This window comes from Cricetulus griseus, chromosome 2 (genome assembly GCF_003668045.3).
Source record: "Cricetulus griseus strain 17A/GY chromosome 2, alternate assembly CriGri-PICRH-1.0, whole genome shotgun sequence".
Taxonomy (NCBI): Eukaryota; Metazoa; Chordata; class Mammalia; order Rodentia; family Cricetidae; genus Cricetulus; species Cricetulus griseus.
The window spans coordinates 163,052,400-163,067,271 of record NC_048595.1 but is presented as its reverse complement, the minus strand read 5'-3'; the positions used below and the strand labels follow the sequence as shown (position 1 = coordinate 163,067,271).

At 41.1% G+C, this 14,872-nt stretch overlaps 1 protein-coding gene across 1 annotated transcript in view; it reads left to right on the top strand.

Annotated features, from left to right (window-relative positions):
- The window catches only part of LOC113833663 (SKI family transcriptional corepressor 2-like), a 36,194-nt gene that overhangs the window by 6,760 nt on the left and 14,562 nt on the right, over positions 1 to 14,872 (top strand). Inside the window, 2 exon segments of the mRNA XM_027397868.1 lie at positions 10,448 to 10,513; positions 10,896 to 10,994. Of these exon segments, the coding sequence (XP_027253669.1) occupies positions 10,448 to 10,513; positions 10,896 to 10,994 (165 nt within the window).

Genomic DNA, 14,872 nt, shown 5'->3' with positions numbered 1-14,872 from the left:
CCTTCCTTTGACTTGATTGGAATTTTGAAAGCTGTTTCTGGGCTTGCTTGAAAGGGCATTCAGGTCCTCATGTCCACTCAGGCCAGAAAATTCTGGCAGGCCCTCAGAACCCTGAGAAAGATAACTGGAGTAGCTACAAACCCCTGGATCCACTGTTGTTTAGTATGCAGATGGAATTACAAATGCTAAAAAGACGTAAACAAAAGCACAGGCAGGATCCGTGTTCACATAGCCATTCCGTGGTGCCTGGAGCTCAGGACAGCACAGTCAATAGTTATGTTGGTAATAACACCTACTCATAATATTGATATATTGCTAGTCCCTTTCTCACAATAATTAATTTGATACAGATTCCCACAGAAGCTTGTTCCATATTGATTTTCCATATCGCAATCTCACCCTCACATTATTCGGGGAAGTATATAGGTAGTAGGTTATGTGATATGATCATCTTGTATTGGATGGAAGAATCCAGAGGATGTGGGAAGAATGAACACACTGCTGAAATATGCAACTTTCAGGTGAATATTGTTGAGTTCATCCCAGAACATTGTGCTGCAAGGAGTTCATTCTTGTGACTCCTTTGAAAATGTACTTTATTTCATCTATTAATTAATCTATTTTGAAAGGGAGTCTCCCTATATTGCCCAGACTGACTTCAAATCCATAAGCCCAAGCAAGCCACCTGCCTCAGCCTCCTGAGATACTACTAGTGGGCATCACTGCTCCTGGCTTTGTATGTAGAGTTGAAAACTTCAGAGGGTTGAAGAGATTGCAGGCAGGTTTTGCTTTCATATGAAATTTTCATTCTTCTGGTAATCACAAATGTAATTACCAGAAAGTTTCAATGGTTATGTAAAGAAACAGACATGTCTAGCCTCAGTGGTAGTTATTGCATTAACTGGTCCCTAATACAAATGCTATGCCTTCAACTGTCCCTTACTTGTAAAAGAGATTAGCTTGTGGTCTTCCTATTGAAATACAATTTGGAAAAACCCCAGAATGGACACCTGTATTTTAGTACTAAATTCATTTAGTCATATCTAGATTCTATTCACTTGGCAATATCAAAAACTAAAAAAAGTCAAAGAGACCAAGTATGTATGTGCCTTGCTGCTTTGGACAGTAGCAGACAAATACTGTATCCAGTGTCTCCTCTTCTGTGGAGAGTTTTTTCCATATGATAACTATTGGCTTTCCTGACCACGTGAGTCCATGTACTTTTATGTGCCACACATAGGGGAGAATGCCCCGTGCATGCTAGACAGTTTACAACACCAATCTCTGCTCTCTGGTTGCTACAACTAAGAACAGGAGACAAACAACAGACTGGAGAATATATATGGTTGGAATGTATATAAAATGCCACCCAAGCCACATCCATAACCCTAGTACTTAGGAGGCTGAGGCAGGAGGACCACAGATGTCAAGCCAGACCATGCTGTATAGTGAAACCTTGCCTCAAAATAAAACCCAAATAGAAAAACATCATACCATGAAGTGGGGCTTACATAACTGTTTCCTTTAGCTACCATTTAATTCAGTCATCATTTTGGAAGATTAACAGTACAATATTTAATTCCTTTGAATAAGCAGAACATGGGAGAATAAAACAGCTTTTCAAACTGCCTGGTAAATCAGTGGGCAGGTCTCGCTTTTTAATGAATTTTTCATTCTCATGGTAATCATGAATGTAATTACCAGGAATTTTCAGTGGTTATGTGAAGAAACAGATATGTCTAGCCTCAGTGGCAGTTATTTCATTAACCAATCCCCGATACAAATTCGGTTTATCTACAACAATTGTTTCTGTGGAGTCGTTCCTCATTTAGATCAGGATCACCTTTATTCCAAGCTTCAGCCTTAAATGATGCTATTTTCAGTGATTTGTAGTTGACATTTGTAACTGAGTTTTTAAAATCCTCTCTGGAAAAGCCTCACACACACAGTAGATGTTGTATTGTGCATGATTTAAAGGTCCAAACGATGGTCATCAGCCACCAAAACCTCCAGAAAGCAGGAGAACTTTAGAAGCACACCAAGTCAGACAGAATTAAACCGAGAGTAGCTTGGTCAAAATATTACCGACTCAAAACTGTAGATGAGAGGATTTCCTTGCAATCCCAGAGCGGGTTTCGCATGTCCACTTTGAATGACTTCAGTGAAGTTAAGTGATTTGAAATTGAATGCAGTGGGGTAAGCTGGTGAGAGGACTCAGAGCTATTGCAGGTCAAGGAAATGAGGGAAAGAGGCATCATCCTGCCTTTCAATCCCCCTCATTGTAGAAACGCCAGCACCTTCGGACTCTGAGCACGGCTGCATCTTGTTACACATATAGAAGTTTTTAAATCAATTTGATTTCCACGGGTATGATTCTCTAGTGTACTTAATATGCTATGGATGGATTTCCAAGAATAGTAAGAAGCAGTTACACTTCTCATGAATATATAGCAGATGAGGCACTCCGATTTATTATTCCATTCCATTTTAGAGCACGCTTCTGATTTAAAAAAAAAAAAAAAAGCAAAAGAAGAGAAATTCTTAAAAGCCAGAGCAGTAGATCTGAGTTTTTATTCTCTCACTTGTAAGGGAACTCAGGGTAAACTACACAAAAATATTACAAAACTTTGTATCTGTTCATCTGTCTACAGAATCTGATAAAACCTCTAATTTATTATGAACATTATTTAGATAACACATCTTGAAGCCTTTCAATATATGCACTATGAATTAAATGTGTTTCATTTACTTTCTACTTATGAAACTTTATCTTTATGTTAATTTTTATTAATTTATCTGAAACTAAAAGAGACAGAAAACAACGGAAACCTTTCCAGAAAAAAAAAATCACAACTAGAGAAAATCAAGTTCTGCAAGTTGTTCTCCTTCCTCCACATGCATGTGTCACAGTCATACATGTTTCCAACCACCCCTCCAACACACACACACACACACACACACACACACACACACACACACACACACACAGAAATAAAAGTAAATGTAAATCAAATAAAAATATTACGAAGTGTTAACTCACAGCATCAATTCTAAAACTCAAGAGAACTCTAGAATGGACTCAAGGGTCACTAATCAAAGATATGTAAGAAGTGAAGTATATGCCACTCATGATGGGTTGGTTTGCGTAGTCTTTGAGCCATGATCTCGCTGTCCTCAAATTCATGGTCCCTCTGACTTTGCTCCTGAGTGCTGGGACTACAAGAATGTGTAGCCACACCCAGTTCCAATAATACATTTTGATTATCCATCAGGAAGTGTGCTGTTGCTGGGTTTCATTGTGACCTCCCTGTCATCACAGACTCCAACAATCTCTTTTCACCAATGGAGGTAGCATTCAGCTGGCCTGTTCTTTCCCACACCCTCTTTGGTGAATTTTTTTTTTTTGCCTTTGTATTTGTGACCTTACAAAAGTGTTGAACGTCACAGAGAAGTGGTTTAGTGTAGATGTTACACCAAGAAATAAGCAGGGGTCTGTGTATCCCAATGACAGATGAGAAAGTCATTTAACTTTACTTCCTATGTGATTGATTTTGTAAACTTCTCATGCAGTTTGTGTGTGAGCATCTATGTTCTTGTGCATGTGGGTGCACATGTGTGCTCGAGCATGTGAAGACTAAGGATCAATATTGAGTGTCCACCTTATGCAAAGAGACAGGGTCTCTCTCTCTCTCTCTCTCTCTCTCTCTCTCTCTCTCTCTCTCTCTCTCTCTCTCTCTCTCTCACACACACACACACACACACACACACACACACACCTAAAACTCACTGATTCTGCTAGTCTAGCTAGCCAATGTGTTCAGGGGATCTCATCTGTCTCTTGGACACAGGCAGGCCATGACATCCACCTATTTAAGCGGATGCATGGGATCCAAACTCCAGTCATCACATTTTATACCTGCTAAGCAAGCTCCCTAGCCTCTGTAATTGATTTCTTATGCCTGGATGCCAAGTATCCCTTTAAAAACCCTGTAAACCATATGTTGTGCTAAATTTTTGATTATTCCAATTTAGACTAATTTAGACTTAATCTAACTTGTCCCTCTAAGATATGTTGTAAGGAAAAGAGAAAAGGTGCTGGAAATTCCTAAGCCAGATTACAAAGCTAAAATCAGTTACTGACATCCCATGTTTGTTTTGGGAGCTCAACAGGCCTGTTTGGCAAATGCACAGCCCTGTGAAGAGAGTACTGAGAGGCGAGAGGGCAGAGCAGCCATCCAGCTGGAGCGGCTGTGGCCTTCGTGTGTTGGGAACATCATGTAGGGCCCATCTGCACCTCTGACTGTGTAACATACCTGCTCGCCTGCACCAGAACACAGACAGGAGTGCATGAGTCCCAAGGGGCTGTTGAATCACTTGCTTGCCATACACAGTCATCTGAATGTGAGAACACACATGTAATATCTCATATACGGATGCTGCCCCAAATCAAAACATGTGTATCAAAGTGACCTTCCAGGGGATAGACACTTTCTTCCTGTGCAAGCAAATATGTTCTCTACAAGTTTTTCACCAAGTATTAAGAGAACTGGGAGGAGCAGTGTGCTGATTGCTGGGGATGCTGGCTGACAGCGCCCATGAGAGCTCTAGGGAGAATTTGAGGAGAACAGCTAAGCTAAGGAGCAGGACACCAAGGAGGGGAGACTTTCAGCAGAAGGGATAGGCAAAAAGCCAAATCTTTCACTACTTATTTTAATACTTGGAGTTGATACTGTGCCCTACACAGATAAGACCCCCTGTGTTCTAGGGTATATAACCTGAACATGCAGGTTACAATGTTTAAGTCTTAGTTATTGAATTCAAATTTTAAAAATTTGTTCTTATTCTTTGAAATTTTCATACGTGTATACAATGTTTCTTGATTATATCTACCCCTCATAGCTCCCTTCCAACTGACCCCAGAATCCTCCATCATATCTCCCTCCCTCCCAAATTCATGGTCTCCTTTTATAATTGTTTACTTATTTTCTGCTATTTTTAACCCACTGAGTTCAATGGGATCATCCACAGGGTCTTGGAGAACCTACCAGTGTCCATGCTCCTAAAGGAATGTGACTCTCTCCTCCCCCACCAGCCATTAACTGCCAATAGCTGCTCAGCTAGGGGTGGGAACTTGGGATTCCCCTCCTTCACCAACGCTGGGATATTTAACTGGTTTGATCTTGCATCAGGTAACCACAGCTACTGTGAGCTCATGTGTGCAATAGTCATGTTGTAGCCAGAAGACAGCATGTGAGAGCACTCCCCCCAAGTCCTCCGGCTCTTCCATGCTTTTGGTTCTCCTCAGAGGGTGTGGGGGGGCGGGGAGTTAATGCAGCTGTCCCATCTAAGGCTGAGCACCCACAGTTAGTTATTCCCAGAACTCTGAACAGGTGAGAGTCTGCATTGGCCACTGCCCATCCAGTAAGAAGCTGATCTGAGCAGGGCTGGAAACAGCACAGGTCTATGGATATAAACATGAATGTTTGGAAAGGAGTTTGACGGTACAGTGACTACATCAATGGGTTCTCCACTGAGTTCTGATGAGTTCCTCCCTAGCCATGGGTTTGGATCATGTTTACAATACCAGGTTTTCATTCTCTCCTATAGAGCAGGCCTCAAAGCCAATAAAGAGAGCAGTTTGTTGCCTCTGTAAGCAATCTTGCCACTAGCACACGGGTGAGTGTATCCCATCTTGGCCAGTGTTGTAGCATGCGGGTCCAGTACTGGGTAAGAACATTGATGGTTTCTCCTCTTCCAGAAGCCTGCCTAGCACTTTCCAGCGCTATGAAAGCTAGCTATCAGGGAGCCTTTCAGTGGCATCTGCTTTATTAGCTTCTTTTCCTGTCCTGTGACCCTCATCTATTCATGTAGCTCATGTCACTGACGCTGGGGAAAATGAGTGTGCCTAACTTGCATGTGGCCCTAGGTTTCATGTCTAGCAGATAAAATAGAATTAAATCATTAACATAAATAGAAAAATGAAAAGTTTTGTAATAAAATCATTACTGTGATAAAATTAATGAACTCTAATATATGTGACAATTTTATTGGAAGCCAAGGCAGACATATAAGTTAATTAATATTTTCCATGTTTTAGCTAGAATTCAGACTGTGTGTTTTCAGAGAGAAATTTTGGAAATGTCGGATAGGAACAAAACTTATTTTTTATTGGGACATCATAAACTTCCCAATAGAACTGAAAATATAGTTAGCCTGATTTAGTCTGATTTTAAAATGAATCAAAATGTATTTTTTCCATTGATAAGAGTTAAGTTTAGCTGTAAGGATTTGTTTAAATGCCCCCATGACAATTGAAGATTTACAATAGCATTTGTTGATGTATCTTTCACAAATTAGAATAAATTAGCACAACAGGCATTTGTAGGAAGTATGTACACCCTCCCTGGGATAGGCGATGGATGTTGCTCCCTGCAGAAAGCAAAGTTCCTAGTCAAGAAGCAGAAGGGGAAAAGAAAGACACTTAGAACTTCAGCCCAGGAAGGTGGCATTTGCAAATATTGAGACTAGCTCCTGGAAGGAGTGTCTTAGTCCTGTCGAGGTGCTGTAACAAAAATACCTTGCTAACTGAAGCAATGTTTGTTTCTCAGTGCTGTAGACTCTGTGGAAGTTCAAGATCAAGGTACCAGAAAACTGCAGTGTCAGATGGAGGCTCCTTAGGAGATTTGTAGGCAGCCGTTTCCTTGCTATACAGGACATAAGGGGACAAAGCCCTGACAATAGCACTGATCCCATTCATAAGGGTCCTCCCGAACTTAATCAATCTCCTAGGTAGAACTGCCTCAAGCCATCATCTCGAAGACAGGGCTTCAATAAATGAATGTTTGAAAGTTAGAAATCCTCAGTCCATGCCAAGGAGACTTAGATGGCGTTTTTGCTTTGGAATAGAAAGTGGGAATAGGGTCAGGTACCCCAGGCAAGACAGACAGTATGAGGCAAAGCAATCCACAGTGAGAAATATAGGCTTAAATGCAGTTAGAGATTCGTGTTGGCAATATTGACAGATGAGCTGGGTGGGGCAGGGTGGCAGGAACACAGGTCATAAGAAAACCTGGAGATTCTGGAGGAATTTAGAGTGGATGTTTTTCCTGTGATGACCAGAGGATATCCATTACAGGTTATTGAACAGGAGTATGCCACAATATTCAAGAAAAAGTGATTATTCTTGAGCCTATAAAGGTTGTGCTAGTGTATTCATTGACTGGTTCTCTTTCTTTGTGTGTTTATGTGTGTGAATTTTAGTCTCTTCTCATTTGGTTTACTATTTATGTCTGCTGTAGCATGGAACATTATCACACCTGTCTCTCTTGTCCATTTTCTGATGACTGAGTGTGGGTAAAACCAGGGGTTGGATGGATTATCTCCTAGAACATGAGGCTGCCTGGCCTGGAGGACCACAGTGAGAATGGAAAAGTAGAACCAGGTACTCAGGCCTTGGCTTTAGGTTGCCCTTGGTTACCATGGGGTCGGTCCTGCCTGACATGCTGCTGCCTCTAACAGCTGTAGTGAGCACCACTCACATGAAGGTACCACATGAAGGTGACACATCCCTAATCAGCAACTTTGGGGCTCATCCCTCCACCGATGCATTTATACAATAATGATTTATGCCTTTTCCACATCACACCACTTGGGTTTTCTTCTACTGTCTGACATGTTTAAGGCCAGGGCTCTAAGAAAGATATACCTTGCATGCATAATATTCTTTCTGTCTTCTATTCCATTGAGGTCTCTTAGCTTCCCCTACCCTCTCTGCCTGTAAATATTTTTAAGAAGAAAGTAGGGGGAAGGAAGGTAAGCATTTTAATTTTTGGGATGTCTCCAAACCCATTCATTAATTTTGAAAAGTGAAATGCATCTAACCTGATGGAATATTTATAAAAATTGGAGGCTCGTTGTCAACTAAATCACATTTATTTAATCTAGTATTAGACTGTTTTTTTTTTTTCAACCAGATGGAAAACATTAGCAGTAATAGTGAACAAACATCCAGTCTCCCAGAGGTCATTTTTAACCACCATTAACAATCTGGTTTTCACAGATTAGCAATAATGCAGAAAGCAGCAGTCCAGTAAAAGACACACAAAGCACAGCTGAGACTTCTCTGTGTCCTTATTTACCTAACACCTAGCACTTTTAAAAAAACTCACTGTAAAGGGGACATTTATATCTTCTAAGCTCTAAATTGTCCATTTTGCTCAGAAAATGCAGTAAAATCTCTATTTGAAATAGACACTACCACAAAATATTAATAAAACTTCCACAGAGCTGATGAAAAGAACAGCCTGTTGTTAATGGCATCAGCAGATTTTCCTGTAGTCAGTATTTTTCTGTTTATTAGCTATTGATTTAGGGGTACTCTATGAATATAATGCTAGTAATTATGAAGGGGAAAGGAAACATGGTTATATTTATTTTAATTTTTAAATTTATTCATGCAATTGAAATGTATACAAGATAAACAGCTCCCAGAATACATTACTGAATCAAAAACTCTGGTCTACAACAGGTTTTAGTTAGATTGAGAACATTGTAGAATGGGACAGTGCCATCTCACCGCATGTGGGCAAGCACAGAGGCATCTGCTTGCTCTTCTCTGTTTAGACTCAGCATTGCATCAGTAGGAACTTCTGTGCTGGTCAACAGATACTAAATAGGCAGACCTGTGCCTAACACACATTTATCTTCATTTCAAATTGCCACCATGCTTGGTTTACATATTAATGGCTTTTTGTCAACCTATTACTTTTCTAGTAGGGGATTGGATTTCTTAAGAATTCTATTGCAGTCTCCAACTGTGACGCTTCACAGGTATTTTCCTCACTGTATAGAGAAGAAAACTGGGTTTCCAAGTTCAGGAGTGCACTTGAGACTATAGAGAGAGGTCATGTTCAAGATGTATTGGAATGGAGTTGTATGGATATGTTCCACTTGTTAGAGAATGCCTGCTACTAAGGACCATGGGCGTGTGAAGGACATATCAGACTCCACCCCAAGGATGAGTCTGTTTGGGAATAATGTATGAATTAGTTGCATATAAGTTCTTAAAGGAAAGAATGTACATTCACGTGAACCTTCACACACTCCAGAGAGTCAGCATGTGGAATCTAGATGTCTGTCCATGGTACAGGTTATTGCTTTGTGAAGAAATCCTGTTTGTCTTTTTACAGAAATTTCAACTTATCAATGAGATCTCCCAGTATTCCAACAAGTCCCTGGGGGCCATTACACTCCATTTCTTTCCGGGGGAAATGAATAAATAGCAAGCAGAGACTTGAGTGATACATTGTGTCTGGAGCCATGACTTAGAATTTATGTCCTCCTGGGGTTCCTTCAGTAACAATGGAAGACAATGGCTTATTGTATGTCCAGCCCCCTGTTAGACACCAGCTATCCTTAGAGAAGAGACAGAGTCCTAACCTCCAGCAGACCTGGGCTAGTGGGTGAAAAAGAGGAGGGGGTAGGCAAAGCCCCATGCCCGGGATCTGCAGATGCATAGGAGGTGCCAAACCCCTGGGAACCAGCATGAGGAATCCACAGAACCTTCTTGGAGAACCATTACCTTCACTACCACACCTCTTTAGACTTACGTAGAAGCTTAGTCACCCAAGTGACTGGCACAGAAATTAGCTTGAAATTTGAAAACACAATTATCTAATTGACTGAATGAATGTGTTAAACCTTTGATGTATTTGGGCTCTCTGATTCATGAAGATACAATTTACTGTAGTGAATGCACTATTTAGTTTGCCTTTATTCTAGTTAGCACATAGCGAAGCATGGACAGTCTAACCTTCATCCATAATATAGATGACTGGCTTATTTAATATGACTCAGGAGCTGGGGTTGAGCATAGACCTGATGCTTGCAAAGTCTGTGCTTCACTCCTGGGCTCCACCCTCAGCTCCCACGGGCCCCATGATCATTTTAATTGGTCCCCGATGAGTAGTTAAGAGACCATTGCTGAGTGAGTAAATATTTACAAACTACCAGATAAGTTGCCTCGAATCTCTGCTGCAGCGTGCATTTCTTTTCAGCCAGCTATCAATGACCAGGAAACCCTCCAGGTACATGACCGCTCTCCTATGGCAAGTCAGGGACTCTCCACGCTTCCTTTTTCGATGTTCCAAATTTGGGGAGCCCAAAAGTTTGGGGATCATCTGCCTGTTGCACTATCAAGGGCCTTCTGGGGGAGCAGGTGTCTTCACTTCTGTGATCCTGTTCTTCAAGAGCCAGACAGGCTCTACTCTCATTTCCTTGAGGGTATCTGTGATTCAGTGGTGTGATACTCTTTAACAAGAATAGTGTTTAGTCCTGTGAGTTCCTAATGTCAGGTTATATTAAATAAACTCTTTTTCTAGATGTTAAAAAAGTGAAAAGCTAGTAGTCCATGCAAATTAATATTTTTCCCTGTTTTTTTTTTTTTAAGGTGAACACACACAAGAAACCAATTCACCTCATTCACTCAAAAAGGATGTAGAAAATATGGGGAAAGGTAAAGACAAGTTTGAATGTTGTATACTTTTCTTAGCTTTTAAAGAGTACAAAGATAATAAGAAGATATTTTTGTTCTGCACCGTATTTTAAGCTTGACAAGCAACATATGAATAATATATGGACCATTGGATGGATATAATTGAGATTAATGCATACATATCAATCAATACATGACACTGTAATATAATACTTTAAAATAATATATTACATTGATTTATATTCATGGATTTCTGCACAAAATCTATCCTATGTCTATGCAACATTTTTTAAACTGGTAAAATATTTTGTCTTATAATAACAAATTGCCTGGTGTAACAGTTCTCTGGAGAGTTATTTGTAAAGATTAGTAAAACTGATGTTCTTTTTTTTTCCCCTATTAGAGGAACTTCAGAAGGTTTTATTTGAGCAAATAGATTTACGGAGGCGACTGGAGCAAGAATTCCAAGTGTTAAAAGGAAATGCATCCTTCCCGGTGTTCAGTAAGGAATCACTTTCCTTTCATTCCATGTGTGATGTTTGCTGGAATCTCTACAGCTAGGTTTAAGGGTGTGAGTGCAAGCCGGAAGCGGCTAAGTACAACGCCCATACAGCCTTCCCACTCTGTGTTGGGATAATCATACGTGTAATCCCTTATCTCTGCTTTGAATTGACTCAAAGGTAAAATTTCTCACAATTTGCTGTTTATGTTCTGATGTATGGGTAGCTGTGTCTGTGCATTTTAAAATATGTATGTAAACACATAATTCAGTATGAAATGTATTCACATATCCAAATATGTCCAGATTATGTATTTTAATACACAATAATCCCTTGGTATTTATTATTTCCTAAGTAGGAAATAATCAAATTATTATTTTATTATTACCCTTCATTCTCAGATAGCTCTGGTTAGCTGTTGATATGGGAGATATGTGTAAACATGAAGATTTAAACAATTGGATGTCCATGAATCTATCTGATTACATTAGCTCCCCATGTTTTGAGGGGTTATGCCTGGCAGCACCCAATGAATGCATGAAACTTGCAGATAGTTTCAAACTCTCTTTGTACCCTTTTCCCTCTACTTACATTCTTATGATAAAGTTAATTTGTGAGAGATTACTAAAAATAACCAAGGACAAAAATAGAACAATTATGGCCATCTATACTATAATAAAAGCTATTTAAAATTTATGAATTGTTTATTTCTAGAATTTCCACTTAAAAATTTTAGGCCACACTTGACCTTGTATAAATAAAACCAAAGAAAGCAAACCTAGAGCTAAGAAGCACTACCATAATTAAAACTGATATCACTTAGTAGTTTTACACTCTCAATCTATTTTTACTGTGAAATTCCATTCCAGTGTAAAGCAGAAAACCTTGTTGCCCCTAGGTTATCATTTTGCTCCCAGAATCATAGAATTTCAGAAAGGCTTCATAGTAGGTGTACATATAAAATTATAAAACTCACCTGCCATGAGCAGGATAGCCCAACAAATGATAGTGGGGGTATTTTTCAAGTTTTGTTTAGTTGTATTCCCCTCTTCTGAGAAATGAAAGTGAGAAACAAAATAGCATGCAAATAAGTTTTTAGATTTGTTTTATTTTTAATTGTGTGTGTCTCTTTCTCTCTCTCTGCCTGTGTGTGTGTGTGTGTGTGTGTGTGTGTGTGTGTGTGTGTGTGTATCTGTGTCTGTGTCTGTGTCTGTGTGTGTACACATGAATGTAGGTGCCCAAAGAAGCCAGAGATGTCAGACAACCCTGGAGCTGGAGTTAATAGACAGTTGTGAGCTGCCCAACATGGGTGCTGAGAATCAAACTCTGGTCCTCTGCAAGAGCAGTAAATGCTCTTAGTCACTGAGCCATCTCTCCAGATCCAGTATTTTTAAATTATGCAAACTTCATTTTTTTCTGAGACACTCTTTTAAAATGCAAGCATGTCTCCTGTAATTAATCTGGACATCACAAAACCTGAGCTACGTGAAGCTCTAGAGTTCTTGCTTGAGAAAGACTGTAGCTCGTGGTCTCCACAGCACTCATAGTCAGGCTGATTAAGGGTGGAGTTGAGGAATCGCTGATTTTACATCTAACAGAGTGGGTTCAAGTTCAGTGAACCCACTCTGTTAGGAGTGGAACCCACAGTACCCTCTCAGTTCCTCATGAGGCCAGTGTGATCATAATTTCTTCTATTAGTAACAGCTAATTAATAATCATTTAAGGGATTGAGTAACTCACAGTAATGTATATACTTATACATTGTCCTTACTCTAACATAAACTACGTACATTAAAACAATGTTAGCCTTGAATTCAAACCCCACCACCACAAAAAAAAACCCTGCAACAACAACAGCAGCAAAAAAAAAAAAAAAGGAGGTTTCTCTCCACCCACCGAATAAACACTCAGAGGTTTAATATTAATTATAATTGTTTGTGACTCAGGCATATTACTGACTAGCTTTCACAATTAATACTCATTTTTACTAATCTGTGTATCACCATGTGGCTTACTGGTAATGCTCTAAAAGCTTACTGCTTCAGTGAGGCTACATAGCATCTCCCTAACTCCTTCTTTCTCTCTGTATCTTTTTGGATTTCCCACCTAGCTACATTCTGTCCTGCCATATGCCAAAACAGCTTTATTCAGCAACCAATAAAAGCAACACATGTTCACAGCATGCAGAAGGACATCCCACATCAAGTAGTCATCATTTTTATCTGAGTTATGTGAGTCAGCCTATGGCTGCCACACATGTGAAGGATTTCAATAAGCAACATTTTCCAGTTTTGGAAATCTGCAACCTGCTCCACCCACCCAAGAAAGTGGTTGGTGCATACCCAATAGTGCATGGTTTAGACACACCAAAAAAGGTAGTTTTGCACGATGAGGATAGTAAATATGCATGAGGTGCTTGTGAGCTAAGTATAACTGTGGTGAGGCCAGTGTATAGACTCAGCCTTCCCTGATGAGGAGGGAGACCCTGAGCTCTGGAAAAGGCATACCTGGAGGAAACGCAGGAGACTCTCCTACAAGTCTGAAAAGCCTTTTACAAAGGTCTTCACAGTCACAGGCAAAATCTCATGCTTAGGTCAGGCGGTGATGGCACATGTCTTTAATCCCAACACTCAGGAAGCAGAGACAGGCAGATCTCTGGGTTCTAGGTCAACCTGGTGTACAGAGTGAGTTCCAGGACAGCCAGGGCTACACAAAGAAACCATGTCTTGGGGGGGGGGGAAGGAAGGAAGGACTAAAATAAAAGAAAAGTCCTTGAGCTTTGGAGCACTGGGGTTCGGGTGAGAAGCTGTAGGGTGTGATCATTAGGAGTCCAGGTTCTAAAATCTACCAGACCCCAACAAGTTTCTCCTCACAGGTTGTTTGAGCTTGGAAGCTGCCAGCTGGGGCAGGTAATTCCTGCCCCACAGGATGAAAGAACTAAAGGACACACAACCCATGCAAAGCTCTGTGTGTGCACTTGACTCAAGTGAGGTATTCAATGGCTATCCTCTGTAGTCCCAGGTGGTGATGCTGAAGCATCAAGAGGAGGGGGGACTCAGCTGCAGGGAAGATTTCTAAACATTGGGCCATGGGGGTCTTTGTGTGGCTCTGAGGGCTGAGCAGAGTCACAGAAATGAGTCCTAGACACAGAGTGAATAGATGGGGGTGTGAGAGGGAAAGAGAAAGGAGGCAGAGAGAGAGAAGAAGGAAGAGAGAGTGGGGAGAAAGAAAGGGAGGAAGGAGAAGAAGGGAGTGAAGAATGGGGAAGTGAGGGGGAGTGTGCATCTTAGAGGAGAGCAGAAGTCTGGGGGTGGGGTGACAGGCTACCCCCATCCTGTGTCAACTAGCGCTTTCGGGAACTAAAATTCATGTGTGTACCTGTCTGGCCTTGCTCAGGGAAAACTCTGAAGGAGGGCAGGATCCCAACACCAGGCAGTCACTAGAGCAGGCCAAGAACAGGTGTTCTGAGGGAGGCTTCCAGGTTTGGCTGCAGCATGCCCTCCTGCTTGCACAGTCACATTCCCCAGCCTCTTTTCCAACTGTACAGCAGTAAACGGATGCTCTGTGTCCACCCCCATCCTTCTCCGCTCCAACCCGCCTCATTCCCCTAAAACACCACCTTTGACACCAAGTTCTGCACCCAAGAAGCTGTCTTCAGCCCAGCTGCTCTTTAAGTGTCTACAGTAACTCCTGCCCGAGAAAGCCCTCACCTGGCACCGTCTGTCTCTGAGCATTTCCACTTCCTTTGTCTCTGCTCCAGTGGCCACAGAGAAGGCCCCTCCTCTCCCTTTCTTGTCCCTTTAGTTCTCAAGGCCTCCCCTGCTCAGGTCCTCCTCCCCAGACACAGCTCAGGTTTCTCCACCACCCTGATGCCATCCCA